Source organism: Coenobita brevimanus, chromosome 97 (genome assembly GCF_032717465.1).
Source record: "Coenobita brevimanus isolate Jiangsu-jjx chromosome 97, ASM3271746v2, whole genome shotgun sequence".
Taxonomy (NCBI): domain Eukaryota; kingdom Metazoa; phylum Arthropoda; class Malacostraca; order Decapoda; family Coenobitidae; genus Coenobita; species Coenobita brevimanus.
Genome location: NC_137050.1, coordinates 48,239,218 through 48,259,569, shown reverse-complemented (window position 1 = coordinate 48,259,569; position 20,352 = coordinate 48,239,218). Strand labels below are relative to the sequence as shown.

Genomic DNA, 20,352 nt, shown 5'->3' with positions numbered 1-20,352 from the left:
TTAGATACAAAAAAAAAAAAAAATGGAAATGGGTGATTATGATGAAAAGATGAACATGCTTAGATTAGGCTAGTCCTAAAAATTTCTTATATAACAGAAGCAGTGCCTTTTTGTGAGGCAGCCGGATATATTAAATTTAAAAAGAAAAGACTGTTGTAAGCGGAAATATTCCTCTGAGGAAAGACAACATTACGTAAGTGTCAGTAGTTACGTAACTAATAGCCCAGCAGTTAGCCAGGTAATTCAAGTCTACTACAGAGTAATTACAGAGAGTAGGTAATTGCTCAAGGGAGTTGACCTGCAGAAAAGAGCTAAGTAATATTAGTGGGAACAAAAACTCATAAATGGACCCAAAGGGACTTCAAGCTGTAACAGACCTAACTGTAAGAACACTGCTAGGCTATCTTAATTTTTCTTTCTTTTAACATGATACTGTTATATAATATGGCTGAGATGATGGTGACACTTCTGATTGTGGTATGGATAACATGACATTACCAACTGTTAAATATTACCACCACACTCCCTTTATATACAGTACGACAACACATGCTTCCAGGGCAGCAGTAGTGTGTGCAGCTATTTAATTAACTTATCTTACTTCTCCGCTTTCACCTGACACTCTAGATAACCTTCATAACGCCTTTCTCAAACACAGCGTTAGTTCTCCCTTGTGGTACTTTTGCGGTGAACATATTTTACTGGTTCTTGTAGAGTTATGTAATTCTCTCTCTCTCTCTCTCTCTCTCTCTCTCTCTCTCTCTCTCTCTCCAGCAAGTGTTCTACAGCAGCTGATACTGACACACCTTCATTTGTTACCACTTTTGCATTATACTTCTTGCACGCTAACCTGGCCTAGATTTTCGTCCTTTTGTAGCTTATTTCACGCAGGTCAGTGGCTTGCACAATATCCTAGTGCAAGTTTATCGTTGCTGCTGGGATATCAAGATGGAGAGATGGCAATTTTAGGCCAAGTCTGAGTAAAAAGAATACATGCCTTTCTGTCCAAAGTCTACCAACGCAAGGTAGGGTTGGTTCTTACTGCCCTGGTGTGGTGGAATTATTTTAGGACGTCGGTGGGTCTTTTAGAAGATGATTTAAATTGCTTTCATGAAATTCAAATCAAAAGTTTTGTGATCATTCAGTCAGCAGTTCACTCTTGTATAATTTGACCAACACTGCTTCTCCATTCAGCTAGCCCTTAAAATTCATCCATTCGCCTGCCTATTTACAATAATATGACTGTCCTCTTACACACACACACACACACACACACACACACACACACACACACACAGACCGTTGTTCTACCTCCTTTCAAATCATCTACACACTCACTGTCCTCTTACACACACACACACACACACACACACACATACACACACACACACACACACACACACATACACACACACACTGTTGTTTTAATTTTACCTCCTTTCAAATCATCTGAGCATAATTTGTCCATCCTTTAGTTTCATTCCGAGGCCCGTATTCTCGTGGCTTGTGAAGGCTCCCTAGCACCTGATCCATGGCGATTTATTTGTGGATAACGTCGTAATATAATTTTATACATTATTTATGGGGGACGAGATGGAGGAATGGAGTGGAGAGGTATATGAGAGAGGGGTGTGTGAGCTGGATGCAGGGCAGTGAAATGGAGGGGGGGACACAGCGACATGGAGGCGATTTGTTTGTGGTCACCCCTTACGGGAGTAAGGCTTCTGGCAATAGATAGATAGATAGATAGATTTATGGAGGTTATAGTGACAGAAGAATCAAATAGAAGATAATGTGTAATAAGCCGCTCAGGAAGAGGTGTTAGGGAGCTTCCTTATATAGGCCCGTCACGACAGGACATCATTCTCACCACCATTTTTTGCCAAGTTCCTCCTGGACACTCCACCATAAAATATTAACGTTCTATGAAGATAAAAACTGTAAAGGAATATGTGCCAGAAGACCTAAAACGACAAGATTACGTCTCCTCAGCTAAGACTCAACATTTCATTCTTCGTCCTCATTCCCAGCACCATTCTCTTTCTCTATTCTTTTTCTGCACTTAACACCAGAGAACGTTATTATCCTATGCAGAGATACATAGGCAAACAAAACATCTAAACCAGCGAGAATACTGTTCCTCATTATCCTCAACATTCCATCCTTCTTCCTCATTTGTAGCACCATCCTCCTTCTACATTCCTCCTGGGCACACTTAACACCAGGTAATATTAATGTGAGATAGGGAACTGATGCCAGACAACCTCCTACTCCTTCAAGAACGCGATCCCCCATCTAAGAGTCTACAATCCATCTTTCATGCTCATTCACAGCACCATTTTCCTCTTACATTCCCCCAGGGCACACTTACCACCAGGTCGTCGTTGATGTACCACTCAAGGGTTGCTGCGGGCTTGGAGTAAGGGGAGGTGCAGTTGGCTGTGACGCGCTCCCCTAGTTGATAGCTCGTCTTGGCACCCTTCAGCACTGGCGCACTTTCAGGTAGGTCTGTGGGACGTATAAGAGAGCAAGCTAAGAGTCTGAGTCACTTCGGAGTGTACAGAAAAATAGAAGAGGGGAGAGAGACAGCAGTAGGAGAAAGTGATGGAAATCAGATGCAGTGGAAAAATATATTATGTACTTGTAGGGAGATTGCTTGAGAAGTGTGTTAAACCTTACATGACGAGAACTTCTTACTTGAATTTGTTCTTGCTGCTTCCAGATTATTTATTTAAATTAAAAAAGGTCTCTCATACCGAAAGAGTTAACGAAGACTATTTCTATCTCCTGTTAATAATAAACTCTCCTGAGCTTCGTAAAGTCGTCTGGAGACAGCAAGAAACAAACACGTGACCCGACTGAAGGAGTTACGTAGGAGAACTCTACAACAAAGACATGAAGGAATGGCTGTAAGAAACCATTCAAACATGGAAAAGGATTTTTCTTTATCCATGAGACTATATTTCAGAAAAAAAAAAAAATGGACACGTTACCAATTTAGACTAGAAGTAAGAAAGTGTTAGAAGATTATACATTTGCACTACGAAATGTAATATAGGGGAATTAATCAATCAATGTGTACTCTGGAAAATGAAGAGCCTCTCATTGCCAAGGGAAAAGAAAAGGTTGTGTTAAATTTTTGTCAGGGAAGGCGATATTGCTTTTCCTTTATTTATTTATTTATTTATTTTTTGCCACTGCGCGACAATTTACCTTCTATCAGAGTAGATTTTGTCTCTGGTGGGGAGAAAATTACCATAATCTTTGAGCTCAACTCCTGTGCCTAAATATATCCAGTTTTACTTCCCTTTCGTTTTTCATATTAATAATTTTTAAATATATTTCTTTCCAGATAAAGTCACAAACAGTCTTAATGATGAAACTGAGCTCTGCACTATTTTTCCAGCTTTTTTTTTTTTTTTTTTTTTTTCCGGAGAGAGAACGTGGCAATAGAGGTTGTTCCCAAAAGTTCTCATAATTAAATATATGATTTTTTCTTTCTTTCCATGATTATCAACAGATGATGTCAGATAAATTTATATTGACAAAAAATAATTCTGCATTATTTTTCGAACTTCATTTTTGAGGAGATAATATAGTTCTGAAAATCATTCACCAACTTTTCCTTATATTAAAAAGGACAATAATGAAAAATAAGCTGTTTTTTTTTTTGGCTAAGTTTCATTTTTCTAATTTAATCTATCTTTTCACCATATTTTTATTTTTCAGATAAATTCCCAGAATAGGGAAAGTAATGACGGGAAAATTAATTCTGCACCATTTTTCCAACCTTTTTTTCCCTGAGAGACACGGCGGCGAAATAAATAGCTCTCAAAGGACGACACGGCATAATTAAAACAGCCTCACTTTGCAAGGAAATTATTCATGGTGAGGTGGGGGCCTAATTCATCTTTTTTTGACGGGCCGGACAGAGAGAGGCGGATTGATGGACAGATGCGTGGTAATGAATGGGCGAGCAGGCACTGTAATGAGTGAAGTGAATAAGCGAGCAAGCAGGTGAATAAGAAAACAAGCAGGTACTGGAATGAAATGAATGGGCAAGCAGGCAGTGAAGTAAATGAATGGTCAAGCAGGCAGTGAAGTAAAATGGTTAAGCAGGTAGTAAAGTAAATGAATGGTCAAGCAGGTAATGAAGTAAATGAATGGGCAAGCAGGCAGTGAAGTAAGTGAATGAGCAAGCAGGCAGTGAAGTAAATGAATAGGCAAGCAGACGGTGGAGTGAAATGAATGGGCAGATGAAGGTTAATGGGTAATGGAGTCAAATGAATGAGCAAACAGACAGAGGAGTGAAATGAATGGGGAAGAGGGGGTTGAGTGAAAAGACTGAATGAATGATCAGGCACTAGAGTGAAATGAATAAGAAACCAGTAAAGTGCAATGAATAAGTGACATGAATCTGATAGAACACTATGGAGATTGGACAAGCTCTGAAAAGGAAAGCAGTGTAGGGGCAAGCAGTGGATGTGTGAGTAAATGCCGAGTTAGAAATGAAGTGAAATGAATAAGCAATCGAAAATGACTGGGCAGCCACCAGATGAAATGAATGAACGTGCATTGGAGTGAAGTAGATGGAATGGCAGAAAATTGTGTAAGAAAAATGAGCAGCCTAAATGAATGATCAAGCGTCTCATGAATGGGCAAGCAATGAATGGGCAAGCGGTAGAGTGAAATGAATGGACAAGCGGTAGAGTGAAATGAATGGACATGCAGTGGACTGAAATGAAAGGTCAAGCAGTAAAATGAAATGAATGGGCAAGGAGTAGAGTGAAATGAATGGGCAAGCAGTAGAGTAAAATAAATGAGCAAGCGGTGAAGTAAAATGAATGGGGATGCAGTGGAGTAAAATGAATGGGCAAGCAGTGGAGTGAAATGAATGGACAAGCGGTAGAGTGAAATGAATGGACAAGCAGTAGAGTGAAATGAATGGACAAGCAGTAGAGTGAAATGAATGGACAAGCAGTAAAATGAAATGAATGGGCAAGGAGTACGGTGAAATGAATGGGCAAGCAGTAGAGTGAAATAAATGGGCAAGCAGTGGAGTGAAATGACTGGACAAGCGGTAGAGTGAAATGAATGGACAAGCGGTAGAGTGAAATGAATGGGCAAGCAGTAGAGTGAAATGAATGGACAAGCAGTAAAATGAAATGAATGGGCAAGGAGTACAGTGAAATGAATGGGCAAGCAGTGGAGTGAAATAAATGGGCAAGCAGTGGAGTTAAATAAATGGGCAAGGAGTAAAGTTTAATGAATGGCGGTAAAGTGAAATGAATAGTCAAGCAGTGAAGTAACATGAATGAAAAAACAGTAAAGTGGTACGAATGAAATAGCCCTGATGTGAAATGAATGGACAAGTAATGGAGTGAAATGAATGGACAAGCATTAGAGTGGAATTTACAAGAGACCAAAAATGAATGATCAAACATATAAGAGCAGCCAAAAATGAATAGGTAAAGGAGAATGAATGAGCTACGAGAAATGAATTAGCTGTCAAAACGAATGAAAATGATAATGAACTAAAGTGAATAGACTAACTTTGGTGCAAATTCAGGAAAAAGATGATGAGCAAAGAAACCCATTTTCTTTTTTTCATCTATCCATCATTCTGTTTTCCGTCTCTATTTTCTGTCATTAAAAATACTCATTCATTACGATGACACATTTCTTTTTTCTTGCTGAGGCCAGGAGATCTTATTAATTTTTAAGAAGGATCACCAGAGTCCATAAGGTGTGTGTTTAGACGGTAGGGACATGTGAAAACGATGAGGGTAAATACAGTAGTGATAAGTGTGTATCTGATCACACTTATCACCAGGGTATGCTTCTTTTCCCGTGATTCTCCATTGCACATGCTTCTTCATCCTCTATTGCCCCCTTCAAGTGATTAGCGGATCAGAACTAGGCTACCCAGACCTTGCATTTTAAACGAGTGACCATTTCCTCTTCCCTGAGTGGCATTACGTGAAAAATAAACCCACTCCGTCCATCCGAATTATACCCTTATGCCTCACGTCTGATCTTAGCGCTTGAACTCATTAGACCAGTATCTAGCTGTAGGTTATAGAGTTATCAAGCTGGTGTTAAATCTGTTTATTATTCTAGTTTCTTCTCCCATTAGACGTCAAAGTACTAACCCTTCACCTATTGTTATCAGCACCATCACTTTTCCCTCGACAAACACGGCTCTACACTTTGACTCGCTCTTTCCCCTCTTCCCATATTCCATTCCTTCTTCTTTCTCCATGCGTAGTTCTCTGCCTCCCTCTTCTCCATTAACCATTCTTTTCCTTCCTCCCTACGTTCTGTATTCATGCCCTTTCCACTTCTGTGAATCTCTCTCTCTCTCTACACGTACCTACCTACCTACCCACCCACCTACCTACCTACCTATATTCTCTCAAACAGCGTAGACTCAGAGGCCAGCTCAAAGAGTGCTTCAAAAATACACAAAGGTTTCAGCGTTTTAGAAGTAAACAAATTATTCAAACTTAACACGGAGATATAGACACGAAATAATATAAATTCATAGCAGCATGGTCTTTCTGATGCATTTAGTATTATTATTATTATTATTATTATTATTATTATTATCATTATTATTATTATTATTATTATCCTGTTCATGCTGCCCTTATTGTTAGTCGAGTTTTCTTGCTTGGTTTCTTTCTTTTGGTCTTTCTTGTTTAACTGTGGCAGGCACTTCTACCCTTTAGAATTAACCGATTCCGACCAAACTTGGACACAATGACTAGCCTATGACCTAGTTGTGTCCGCAAGGTTTTGGTTGCTAGGCAACTACTAGTTGCCTGGCAACGGCCGAAAAACCTCCTTTTTTCGTACTTTTCACGTTTTGAGTTGTATAAGCATTACTAATGGGTGTGGAAAGCACTGTCTTTTTTGCGCATAATCGTGAGGTCATTCTCTATCGGAAGTGTGCCATCCACTTTCCTCTTCTCTAGTTTTCGAGTGGCCACCCTACGAGGATTGGCCTCAGCATCCCTAGCAACCAGTACCGGTTTTCAAAATTGTCCCCCTAGTTCTCCAGCGACTCAATGGAACTGAATGAAAGTTTGCATGCTTATAGATATTGACTAGCACTACAACTTTCTATTGAACACCTATGTGCTGCATTTGCCAGGTCAGGGGTCAAAGGTCATCAAATGCAAAAACGGTGAAAATAGCTAAAATCAAGCCTATGCTCGCGCGAAATGCTAAAGCTTCGAAGATTATTAAGCCAGGGCTATGATTCTTAGGTGGAATGATGCAATGAAATACCTCCATACTCATGAGTGTGATGTTGCTCTTCGGTACCGCCATACAGGAGTGACTTTTCATACCAAAACTCATTTCCGGTCGGTGACAAAGCTTGGTTCGCTTAGAGCTGATCTTCGTCGCCCGCTGGCTTGTTATTATACTTCTTATATCGAAAATATAGACAGATCTGTCATTTCAAAGCTCTAGACACATTGCAAATATCCACAGTGAATGATATTTTCATGTTAACTATTAGTAATATTCACAGTGAGCCATATTATTAGTCAGAAAATATTGTTATTGCATTTTAGTACAATATATATATTTACAAGCATGCAATGAAATATTTGTGCATATTGGGTTTTGCGTACCCTTATATATGGATGCGTGTGTGTGTGTGTGTGTGTGTGTGTGTGTGTGTGTGTGTGTGTGTGTGTGTGTGTGTGTGTGTGTGTGTGTGTGTGTGTGTGTGTGTGTGTGTGTGTGTAAATACGCTGAAAAAAGGTAATGGCCTTATAACATTTGTCTCCACAACCCATATCCTTGACGGCTCCTGTGCCAGCCCCTCTGTTTTCCTGTAGGTACAGTAAGAATGCCTATACTCAGTTTTTTTTTTATCGAGGCGAAGATGCACTTGACGGATTGGTGATGATTGGCTGAATGCAACGTTACTTCATAATCTCTCTATTATTATTTGACAACATATACCTGATGGAAAAATTTGGGTTAGTAAATGTTATTCGGACATGTTGCATTCAGCCAATCGTCACCAACCCATCAAGTGCATCTTCGCCTCAATAAAAAAAAAAACTGAGTAGAGTGTACAAGAACCAACACAGCGCACAGCAGTGGAATTCATCTACGCGTGGACCAGTCACGATGAATAAAAAAATAAGGAAAAGTAGTGTTGTCAAATGCTTTCAAACAGGAATTTATGTTCTGAACGCACTGCTTCTTATAATATTACATTTCGCCAGAGGTAGAGACTCCACTGCTGTGCTATCTTTTATTTTTCGTCTGCTTCTGCGATAGGTAGTCTTTCTCCAATAATAATAAGATCTGATAGCATTGTATGGACCCTGAATATCAGGGTGATGTGTGTATCAGTGAAACAATATGTGACTCTCTCTCTCTCTCTCTCTCTCCCTCTCTCTCTCTCTCTCTCTCTCTCTCTCTCTCTCTCTCTCTCTCTCTCTCTCTCTCTCAGTGCCCTACCATGAACCATTACTGATCCATAAAAAAGGCCCAGCCAAGTTCCTTGTTGTTTCCCCTTCTCGCTCCACCGCCTCCCTCCCTCGGTTCATCCACACGCATTCACATACACAAAGGAATTAACACACACACACACACACACACACACACACACACACACACACACACACACACTGCGTTAACCCTTCAATTCACTTTAAAAATTCATACAAGCGTACATCCACATAAATGTAAACACAAAAGCAACGTAACAAGTATTCATATATTTTGCAGGGAATGCCCAAACACAGAGGCACACGGGCTGCCAGATATTACACACAAACAATACCCTTCATGTATACAACCACGCACGTACACACAGCCAAATGCACACTATGTTATGACCGTTATGATCCCTCCCCCCCCACAAACACACACAGTCGCCGTCTCTGTCTCTGTCTGTCTGTCACACACATACAAACACACATACACATACACACACACACACACACACACACACACACACACACACACACACACATTTAAAAGCCCCTACATGCACGTGCATATTCCAGTACACACACACACACACACACACACACACACACACACACACACACGTTTAAAAGCCCGCACATGCACGTACATATTACAGTATGGCAGTATTTACACAGACACACACACACACACACACACACACACACACACACACACACACACACACACACACACAAAACATTGAACCAGGCGGCGAGCGACACTGATTTTAGTATTAAAGGAACACGGGCCATTGGGGTGAATGTTTGCAACTTATTGTGTGTTGATGAAACGCTCCGGCTGTCACACTCATCTGTCTGCCTATCTATTTATATCTATCTGTCGGTCTGCGTGTATCTATTAATCTATCTATCTGTCTATCTACATGTATGTTTCTCTGTCTCAATATCTGTCTGCCTGTCTATTGTCCCTGTTCACACTGATGGCTGCAGGTCCAAAAAAAAGGATGAAGAGCAAGCAGAAATTTCTCCTTCTGTCTATTGCCTAGCGTCTTACCCTGTGAGGGGCGACATGGATGAAAGGATCCCACTGTCCTTTTGTTCCTACGATTCCTCCCTTTGCGACAAACCTTCATCCCCTCTTTGTTCATTCACTCAGTCTTGGTCTTCAGTTGTTTTCACCCTCTTCACTATCATACATCTTTGTTTCTTGACTCCTTTACCACGTTGACGCTCTCCTGTGTTCACTCCTGCTGCTTCAAGACGACTTTACTCAGTTTTGGACAGGCTCGTGGAACTGAGTCTAATGTAGCCTTTACTATATCCAATATGCGAGTTATTTCCTAAGCCATATGAAACAGTCTGGATGTCGGGAGATTAAAATATGACATGACATCACTGTACTGCATAAGGTAATTTTCACTCTCCATCCACTCCATATATCCTCAGATTCTGTTAGTATTACACCCTATCATTCCTATATCCGATATCTAATCTTTATTCATCACATAATCCTTCATCCCTGAGTCAGATAGGTCAGACTGCTGGTTTAAGAGAAATGGCATCTGATGATAAACAGTACATACTACGATATCCACATAGAAGAAATATTAATATCATAATCTAGGTCAGAGAAATACAGTACTGAAGCAAAGGAATATGCATTATTAAATATCGTATGACCAATAACTTAGGTATGCGATAATAAAAAAAAAAATAAGATTATGAAGATTATTGGTTAGTACTTTTTGACTAATGCAGCAAATCAAAGAATATTAACCAAGTTGAGTACACTGCTTCCCGTCCGATCAGCGAAGTTAAGCAACGTTGGGTCTGGTTAGTACTTGGATGGGTGACTGCCTGGGAACACCAGATGCTGTTGGCATAACGTTCTCCCTACGTGTCAAGTGGGGTTGGTGGAGGATTAGTGCCCCTCCCTGTAAAACAATTAACTCTAAGCCCTTGCCACCCCGTTTGGGATACATGGCGTCTGGCAATGAATGAATGAATGATTTAAGTCTTTATAGTACTACTACTACCACTACTACTACTACTACTGTTTTTTATATTATTATTATTATTATCATCATTATTATTATTATTATTATTATTATCATTGTCCATCTCCTCACGATAATCTCAACATTTGGGAAACCTCTGGCAGTGACGGTGTTGGAACCAATCCTTAATACACTTCCCCATCACAAAAGGACTCTTCCAGGGTAGCTACATTAAATGGTAAGGTGGCAGCAAGAAAATTAAGTATCGTAGTGACGTAGCTGGGAATCTGTATGTTATTTTTACGTGGTGTTGGTGGTGTAGATAAAACAGGATTAGGGCCGGCATTCTCATTAAGGAAACTCCCTAACACCTTCTAATTGATTTATTTGTCTTTTATACCTTAATGTTCTCCTCTGTGATCCATAAATCCTTCCAATATCGCCATATTCTGCATAAAAAACGTACAAATGGATACCAACCAGCCACATCCAAAAATAAATAGTAAAGGAGGAGGTGTTAGGACCCTCCTGACCTGACAAGAATTATAGCTCAACGGGGCTTTCTGACACCCCTTCCAGAACGAAAAACTGTACATATAATACTTCCTGTATTTTCTTAGACTATAATTACGTAGTTCATATAAATCGATATAGTATAAAGCAAATAAAACACAGTAGAATATTCCCCACTCAAAAGCAAAAGTAAACCAACAAGAAAAACGTCTTAGAAAGCATCGTTAGTTGACGAAAGTACACATGAAGGTTCAGAGTTGACAAAGAAATGGTGTACCTAAAGCAAATTAATAGAGTCATTTTATAATATCTCCTTACACTATTTCGATCATGTCAAAAAAAGGACGTGAGAGAATTGCCACGTTCGGTGTCACTTTTATAATGTATTTAGTCTAACTTGGCCTAGATTTTCGTTCTTTTGCAGCTTATTACACGTAGCTCAGTGACAAAATGAGACCTTACCATGGCTCTACATCCTTTCCATAGCACCTCTTTGTGACTAGCTTCATATTCTAACCATAATCTATTGCTATAACATTGTATTTATCGTGGAGAGAGGGCAGCTTAAAGATGAGAGAGAGAGAGAGAGAGAGAGAGAGAGAGACACACACACACACACACACACACACACACACACACACACACACACACATATGACAATGATGTCTTGATATTTAGGCGAATGATTTCTTTCACATTATATGAGACCTTCAGTAGTGAGAGAAGTATAGACAGATGCCAATGATCTCCCTCCCTGAGAAATATCATCTTTAAGGATATAACCACCTGACATACGAAGCTACCCTACCAGTGTACCATAAGGGGAGATTGTAATGGGTAGAAATAGCAAGTAGTGAAGGGATGTTCTGTTTCCACTGAACTCCTGTAGGGTTAAGGTAATACAGGCCGCAAATTGGGACAAAAAAAAAAAAGAAAGAGTGTGTGTGTGTGTGTGTGTGTGTGTGTGTGTGTGTGTGTGTGTGTGTGTGTGTGTGTGTGTGTGTGTGTGTGTGTGTGTGTGTGTGTGTGTGTGTGTGTGTGTGTGTGTGTGTGTGTGTGTGTGTGTGTGTGTGTGTGTGTGTGTGTGTGTGAGAGAGAGAGAGAGAGAGAGAGAGAGAGAGAGAGAGAGAGAGAGAAAGAGAGAGAGAGAGAGAGAGAGAGAGAGAGAGAGAGAGAGAGAGAGAGAGAGAGAGAAAGAGAGAGAGAGAGAGAGAAAGAGAGAGAGAGAGAGAGAGAGAGTTTAAAGAGCAACCACCGAGGCCCCCCAGAATCCCCTTGTTAACAGACACAAATATTTACTGATGCATAAAGCGCATCCAATCAATACAACTTTCCTTTGTTCTCTCTCTCTCTCTCTCTCTCTCTCTCAATTTTCTTGTTCCTCGTAAATTTAACTCGACCAATCTAATTCTCAGTCACACCAATTTTTCTACAAAACCATACACATATGCACTCAATAGCTCTCTCTCTCTCTCTTTCTCTCTCTCTCTCTCTCTCTCTCTCTCTCTCTCTCTCTCTCTCTCTCTCTCGATATTTCATTGTTTCACGTAAATTTCACATGACCATTTTTCACACAGTCACGTACGTTTCCTATCAAAGCCTTCCACACTAACACTCTCTCCCTCTCCCCCTCTCTCTCTCTCTCTCTCTCTCTCTCTCTCTCTGGCTCATTTTTTTCACCCCTGCTCTCATTTGTAATTTGAATCTGTTTGAAATTGTCCACACGCACTCCAATAATGAAATTTACGTATTGTAGCAAATGCTTTTTCACACGTCCCATCCCTTACACACACACACACACACACACACACACACACACACACAGAGAGCGAGAGAGAGAGAGAGAGAGAGAGAGAGAGAGAGAGAGAGAGAGAGAGAGAGAGAGAGAGAGAGAGAGAGAGAGAGAACCTTTAAAGAAACTAGAACATAAACCGGTCTCAGGCTACGCTCCGGACCAGTTCCTGAATTGATGAACCTCCTCTTTGGACCTTTTTTCCACCAAACATCTTATTTTCCCCCAAAGGTCTTTTTTCCCTCTCGACCTCTTTTTCCATTCACGGACCTAGTTTTTTTCTTGGATCTATTATCTCCATGGACCTAATATCTCCATGGACTTACTTTCCCTCATGGACTCTTTCAATGGGGAATACAAGTTTTGCATGTGGACCCACTTTCTCGCCTCCCATAGACCTGTTTTTATCCACTGATGCTATGTTCCTACTTGGTCCTACTTCCACACGAACATATTCCCCAAGAAATTGCTTTCCAAAAAGGACCTATTCTTCCATGGATCTCTTCACAACACGCACCTTATCAGCATGCTTGTACTTTTCCATTTTCCAGTCATCGTTCTACCCACATGGATACCCACCCGCCCACCTTCCTTGTCCGCTCACCCACCAATCCGACCCACACACCCCACACACACTGCCTGCCAACCCATCCACCTCAATTATCCTCCCCACCCACATAGATTACTTCCTTCACTCACGCAATCAAGCCACCTCATTCTCAACCCACCCACACCACCGCGCCCACACATTCATCCACACCACCCATGCAACAAGTCCACCCATCCCACCCATTCACTTACCCACTTTGCTCACTCACCCGCCCATCTTGCCCATGCACACAACTCACCCACCCTGCTCACCCTCCCCACCTCACCCCGCCTGCCCACCCACCCATCCACTCCACCCAGCCACCCTGTATCACCCACCCTGTCCACCAACAGAAATGGAGGTGGGCAGGCCATATAGCAAGAATAAGGGATAACCGATGGAGTAAGAGGCTGACGGACTGGACACCAAGAGAATGTAAGCGTAGCAGAAAAAGGCCAGACAGGAGATGGAGATATGAGATAGAGAAATTTGCAGAGAAAACGTGGCAAAGATTGGCTCAGTCAAGGAATTCGTGGAAAAGGCTGGGGGAGGCCTTTGTTCAGCAGTGGACTAGTTATGGCTGATGATGATGATGATGATGATGATACAGAAGCACAAGCACAAGAAAAAAAACTCCCAGCTGACACCTAATAACAGTACTGTTTTTACAAATATCACTTAATATTAAATAAAAAGACAAATTTATTTCACAACATTTGAATACAAACTAATTTTCCAGAGCTCTCACACTCACGCACGGACGCACACTCGAACCCATATACGAAGGATTTTTCAGGATTATAATCATTATTAGATTTTTAGTAATTTTTTTTACCGGTATAGTGAGTGACAATTCAATATGCATATTTTTTCAGTGGAAGTTCTGGAGTGTGAGGACAGGCTTCGATAGTATTCCACTCGCTTCACATATTGGTACTTATGCTATCTATCCATCTGTCTATTTATGCATGTTATAAATGAATACTTACAAGTGTGTATTTATGAACTATTGGCATTCAAGTATGTATTATCACATCATCAAGAAAGCTGTATTAAAAGAGTTCATTTTACCATCTCAAATCAGAGCTAAATATCAATGAAGGTAAACTTCATGGACGACAAATAGCAGACGACTTACTGAAGAAATAAAGGATCGAACTTGACTATCATAACATAGATATATATAAAGAAGGAAAGGTACTCATGCCTTGAAGTATATTTGAAGTCTTCTTTAAGAAGAAATTTAACATATCAATATTCGCACCTAACTGATTAAGAGCCTAGCCTTGGCTTTAACTCTTCTTGAACTCTAGCACCCTAGGAAAACAAGAACCACGCCTTGTCACTCACCGGTGGGAGTTACAGCGGGAGCGAGAAGCAAAATTAACAAGCGATCGTTAGTAAGCAGAAAAATCGCAACCCCATGACACCCAAAGTCGCACTGGAACAGACAAGAGACTGGCAAGGGACCAGGTGAGTGTGGGAACGAGAAAGAAGTGATGACTGATGTTGCTAAGCGCCACTATCCTTCCACGACGCATGTGCATTACTGCTGTTCCGAATTATGATTTGAAACACTGAAACATTTAATTGGTATGGCTACTCAATGTATCCCCTCACAAAAAAGTATCGGCATTCTTACAGCCCGTATCATTCTGAAACATGGATGAAGCATTGTGATATATGGGGCATCCCGTAATTATAAGTGCAAATATTATCTTTGGTAATTATTAGAACCCAGAATTGCAAAAAGATTCACTTACTGGGTGGTATATGTTTTAAGGCGCCACATTTATAGACTCATGTGTGTCTGTGGAAGTTGATTATTTTCACAACCATCGTACCCAAAGGGGCCGATTTTGGGGAGTGTGTATAGCCAGAGTTACAGAATTTATGTGGAGAGATAGGAGAATGACAGACTGACTAGGAGGGCGTGTGTTTGAGGTGTAGGGGGAGGAGGGGAGAGGGAGGCAGAGGATGGGGTGGAAGGATGGAGTTTAAAACTATACTCGTATGAATGAGAAGGGCTTTAGTTGGACAAAGGACAATCTGATGATGTAGGACAGGGTGAAATGGAGACAATTTTTTTTTCTTTTTTCGTGGCCATCCCTGTTCTGGGTTAAAGCGTTTGGTTATACACAGACAGACTGACTGACAGACAGATAGACAGACAGGCAGACAGATAGAAAAAACACTATCGTTCTTAATCCCTTCACTACCATGGCGCATTTTTTAACTATGTTCTAATCTCCTGTTGAATTTCACAAGCTCTGAAGAGATATATCCCAGGGGAAAGGTTAGATACATCGTTCCTTTGGCCCTTCACTACAAGAGATATACAATTTGAATATAATCGACTCAGGGTGGACTGATTAAAATGAAAGAGAAGCGATATCAGCCTTAAATGCTTACAAAGACGGTTAACCCAAACTAAAACCCTGATTCCAATTAAAACAAGTAGATAAGAACTAGATTAATGAGAGCCCAGTAGTACCGTACTATGGGACTTGACTAAAGTTTTTTGGGGTGAAGCTTTTCGCGTTCGGAAAATCTTAGTTCATTCACTCATTCACCAATTTCTCTCTCTCTCCCTCCCTCCCTCCCTCCCTCCCTCTCTCTCTCTCTCTCTATCTCTCTCTCTCCTACCCACACCCACACCCTCCCACCCACCCACCCACCCACCCACACACACACACACACACACACACACACACACACACACACAAACCTTATTCACCCTGGCAAGCTAATGGAATCACAAGTAAACTCATTTCTTTTCGTTCGATTGCTGAAGAACCCACTGCAAGAACTAATTCATAATGCATTTTTCCCAGACTCATTCAGTCCATTGCTGTTGTAATCTTCACCACTCACAGCTTGCCACCTTAACTGCTTCCTGTGACTCTAACGACCGTAGTAACGACCCCCAGGCAGTTTATGAAAGTTAATCAGGCGCTGACTAATTCCTGCTAATTAAGAAAGCACATTACGAGGCCGAGAGCGGAGGTAATTTAGGGTAATGAAACAGGTGTAACTGCCTGTCAGTCTGAGGCCCACTACCACAGATTCAATTCATCAAAGGCAATGATTAATTTCAGGTCATCTTTTCCCTCTCCAACTTTGACCATATTTGAAGGTGGAGTAGTTACCATCACAGAGGTGACTGCTTCGTCGGGATGGAAGCGTTTCAGCTCCTTAGTAAGTATTGAAGCGGTGGGTAAAAAAGAAATAGTTTATAGATCTATCTGTATATATACTTCCAGACAATCTTGCAAGGGGTGGCCACAAACCAAGAGCCTCCACGTCGCCCTGTCCTCTGTCATTTGGCTGTCCTCCCTTCAACTTACACTCTGTTCTCTTACATATCTCGTCACTTCATTCCTGCATATCATCCTTGGTCTCCTCTTCCTCTTCTCCCCCTTCACCTCACATACAATCTTCTAGTCAGTTTCTCATTCTCCATCCTCTCCACATGACCAAACCATCTCAAAATACTTCACTCACCGGTAACACATTCAATCGCAAACACATCAACACCTCAATGCTCCTTTAATTCCCCATTTGTCTTTCTGTCTCTCCATGTAACTCCACAGGCTCCTCTCAGACAACTCATTTCAGCTGCTCTCACTCTTGACGTGTGTCCTTCCAACAGGGTCCAAGATGCACTTCCGTATTACAGTGGGAATCCCCATACTCTCAAGCAGTGACTTATTATTTTTTTTTTCCATACTCACTTCACTATAGATCGAAACATAAAGTGAATAAAGAGAATGAACTAAATGCACAAATCCTAGAAAGTTCTTCCTTCGCAGAGTATTAAACAGAAAAGATCTGCAGTAAGGCCTCTTCATCTCGGGAAGTCTCAATACACCGCGTTTCAAAGAACTGAGATATTGGAAAGGACGAAAAATAGACTGAGGAAGATTCATTCAGAGTTGGAGTTGTAAATGGAAGACAAAGAACATCGCTTAAATAGTTGACTGACTGACTGACTGACTGACTGACTGACTCTCTCTCTCTTAAACCCCTGAATAAGTAAAGTAAAGTAATGGTGGGGGCAAACGCAATTAGCCGCTTAGCTGCCTTGCTCATCTGTTACATAAGCCTTTGAGCCTGTGGGGGGTTATTCACACAATATTCTGGAATACGAGGCCAGTGCAACATCCAGGTTACCACAGTTACTTCTAGGTGTTACTCTAAGTACTCATTTTACCTACAAACTCACAAAGGGTGGATGGGCAGTTACTTATGATAAATATATTCTTGCTATGAAGAGTTTTAGAGAATGTACAGATCAGCCAGGTATTACTTTAACACTTGTCCAAAGTTATGAAATTCTTCTTCCTTTTCACTTTGCTCCTATGTTCTCTCCACTCTATGTTAAATTCTACTCCCTTGTACTCATAGTTAAGATTCACTAAGCTTCTGTTTACTTCATTATTAGATTCAATCTCCTTGTCAGAGTTCGCATCACTTGGGAATCCGTCTCTAATATGCTCAACAATCTATGCTCCTGTGCTTCCATCCCTCATCCACCACCTCAATACCCAAGTTTCACCTTCTGTTCATATTTCCACAGTGCTCTTCTCTGCTCAAAGGTACTGTATAATTTTCAAATTTCTTGTTCTTGATTAAACTCTGCTCTCCTTCACTTAAGTTTACTCCAGCTCACTTTTTTCCCTATAAAATGCCACTAATATTGTCTCCTATTCCACGAATTACTGTTTCCAGTTCTGCTGTTTTTTCTCTGATTCCACTCCTTTCTATCCCTAATTTCACTGCTTTTCCTAATTTCACTACAGTCTGTTCCTATTTCCTCTGCTTCTTCCCCTACTTACACAACTTTGTTATTAATTTCACTATTCATTTGTCACTAGTTGCAGTATTTTCTGTTCCTAGTTCCACTACTTTCTGTCCCTAACCTCTGCTTTTTATCCCTAATTCCACTACTTTAAATCGTTAATTTCACTTCTTTCTGTTGCAAATTCCTCTGGTTTTTCTCCACAATTCCGCTACTTTCTGTCCCCATCCCCTCTAACTTCTGGCCCTAATTCCACTAATTTCTGCCCCGGATTTCCTTCCATTCTGCTCTCAGCTCACATCCACGACGCTGTACTCCACTTAAGACCACTCTGTTTCCACCCAACTGTGCTCTCATTTCTCCTTCACGTCACTATGTTTCACTCCATTCTTATTCCTTTCCTTCGTGTCCCTGCTTCAATTTCACTCCTCCCTACTCCAGTCTGTTTTAATTCCACTCCTTGCTGTCCTTCCGCTGTTTCCTGTCCACAGTTTCACTCTTTCTTGTTTCTACTTCCACCTCCCGTTTCCCTAATTCTGCTGTTTTCTCTCCCCATCTTCACTTTTCTGTGTAATTAATTCCACTACTACCTCTTCCTAATTCTATTCATCTCGACATCTCCTTCATCTCCTCCCTACAATACTCTTTATTCATTTATCGTTCACCCTCAATGACCCCTTCCTCCCCCAAATCCCACTGCCCTATGTCCTTGTATTCAGTCCTATATCTGATGTCATTACTTCCTCATCCTTCTACTAATCGTCATTCCTCCTCCACCTCCACTTCATCCATCTCTTACCTCATTCCCCCATCACTCCTTCCTAACCCTAAATTTACAACATCCTCTTCCTCATTCCACCCCACTCCGCTTTTCGTTCCACATTCATTCCATTCTGTTCCATTCCATGCTACTCTAATCCACGCTGCCTCCCCCCCACTACTTCATTCTGCTCCCAATCTACTCCTTCAATCCACTATACTCAGTCTTCTCAAATTCTTCCACATCCTGTTCCAAATACCACTCCTGTCTCTTCTCAGATTCTACATCCTTTTCCAAATTCTATTCCTGAATGCTCCTCTAACTCTGCTTCACTGTTCCAAATTTCATTCCTCTCTTCTCCTCTACTTCTTCTCAGCCTGTTCCAAATCACTCCTCTCCGCTCCTCTAATTCTTCTTAATCTGTTCCATATTCAACCCTTGTCTGCTCTTTTTCACCCTGTTCAAAATTCCATTCTTGTCTGCTCCTCCACTTCTTCTTCACCCTGTTCCTAATTCCACTTCAGTCTGCTCTCTAACTCCTCTCTATCCTGTTCCATATTCACTCCTCTTTGCTCTTCTTCACCCTGTTCCAAATTCCACCCCTCTCAGCTCCCACCACACCCTCAATCCAGCGATCATCCACCCACCTATGACCGTCATGTTGCCTTCGCCGATCTTGGTGTGGAAGAGAGGCGCCTCAGTGATCACCTCGCAGCGGTAGGTGCCCGAGGTGACCAGCTCCACGTCACGCAGTATCACCGACACCGCGTTGCTCCCCTTCAGCTGTGGGGCAGGAAAAGGAGAGTGGGTTAGATGTACATTTACTGACTGTATAAGCATTTAAGGCAGATAATAAATTAATACTAGGATCTTATGTTTAAACAGGAAATCGTGAAGTGGGATGCACACCCCAAATATCTATGATGCATTTTGAAGTAAGTCTATCTATCTATCTATTGCCAGACGCGATGTATTTTGCCTTCCTAAATGGTTGCTGACTGCGTTCTTTAATATGGGAAAATTTACCACAGGAGTTACAAAAATGCATTCCACTTTGCGATTTAAGGTTTAAGCATAAGACCTTCCGTCAAAATTTTCCCCTAGAACAAGACACTGCGTTACTCCCTTCAAGTGCTGGTTGGGAAAAAAAAGAAGTGGTTCAGATATACACTTATCAACCGTATCGAGTTTAAGGCAGACAATTAATGCTGTCAGTTTTTCCACAGGACACCACACTACGTTGCTATCCTTTATTGTGTGGAGGAAATAAGGTAGGAAGGGGTTAGATTCATGCCTATCGACCCTTTTAGCCCAAGTACTCAATCTCCAGTTTCCTTCTTCCAGCAACTCGATGTTAATATCCAGCTTAGGAAGAGAAATCAGACTCTGAATCGGCGGATGGAGACTTCTGATCCCCCTCACAGCACTTGGTTTCACC

The 20,352-nt window shown here is 41.2% G+C and overlaps 1 protein-coding gene and 1 pseudogene across 1 annotated transcript in view; one reads left to right on the top strand and one right to left on the bottom strand.

Annotated features, from left to right (window-relative positions):
- The window catches only part of LOC145413691 (cell adhesion molecule 2-like), a 262,375-nt gene that overhangs the window by 26,158 nt on the left and 215,865 nt on the right, over positions 1-20,352 (bottom strand). The window contains exons 3-4 of the mRNA XM_080283345.1: positions 19,562-19,697; positions 2,372-2,508 (exon numbers count right to left, since the gene is read on the bottom strand). Coding sequence (XP_080139471.1) covers positions 2,372-2,508; positions 19,562-19,697 — 273 coding nt within the window. The remainder of the gene's footprint in view (positions 1-2,371; positions 2,509-19,561; positions 19,698-20,352) is intronic.
- LOC145413888 (5S ribosomal RNA) lies at positions 10,225-10,344 on the top strand (annotated as a pseudogene).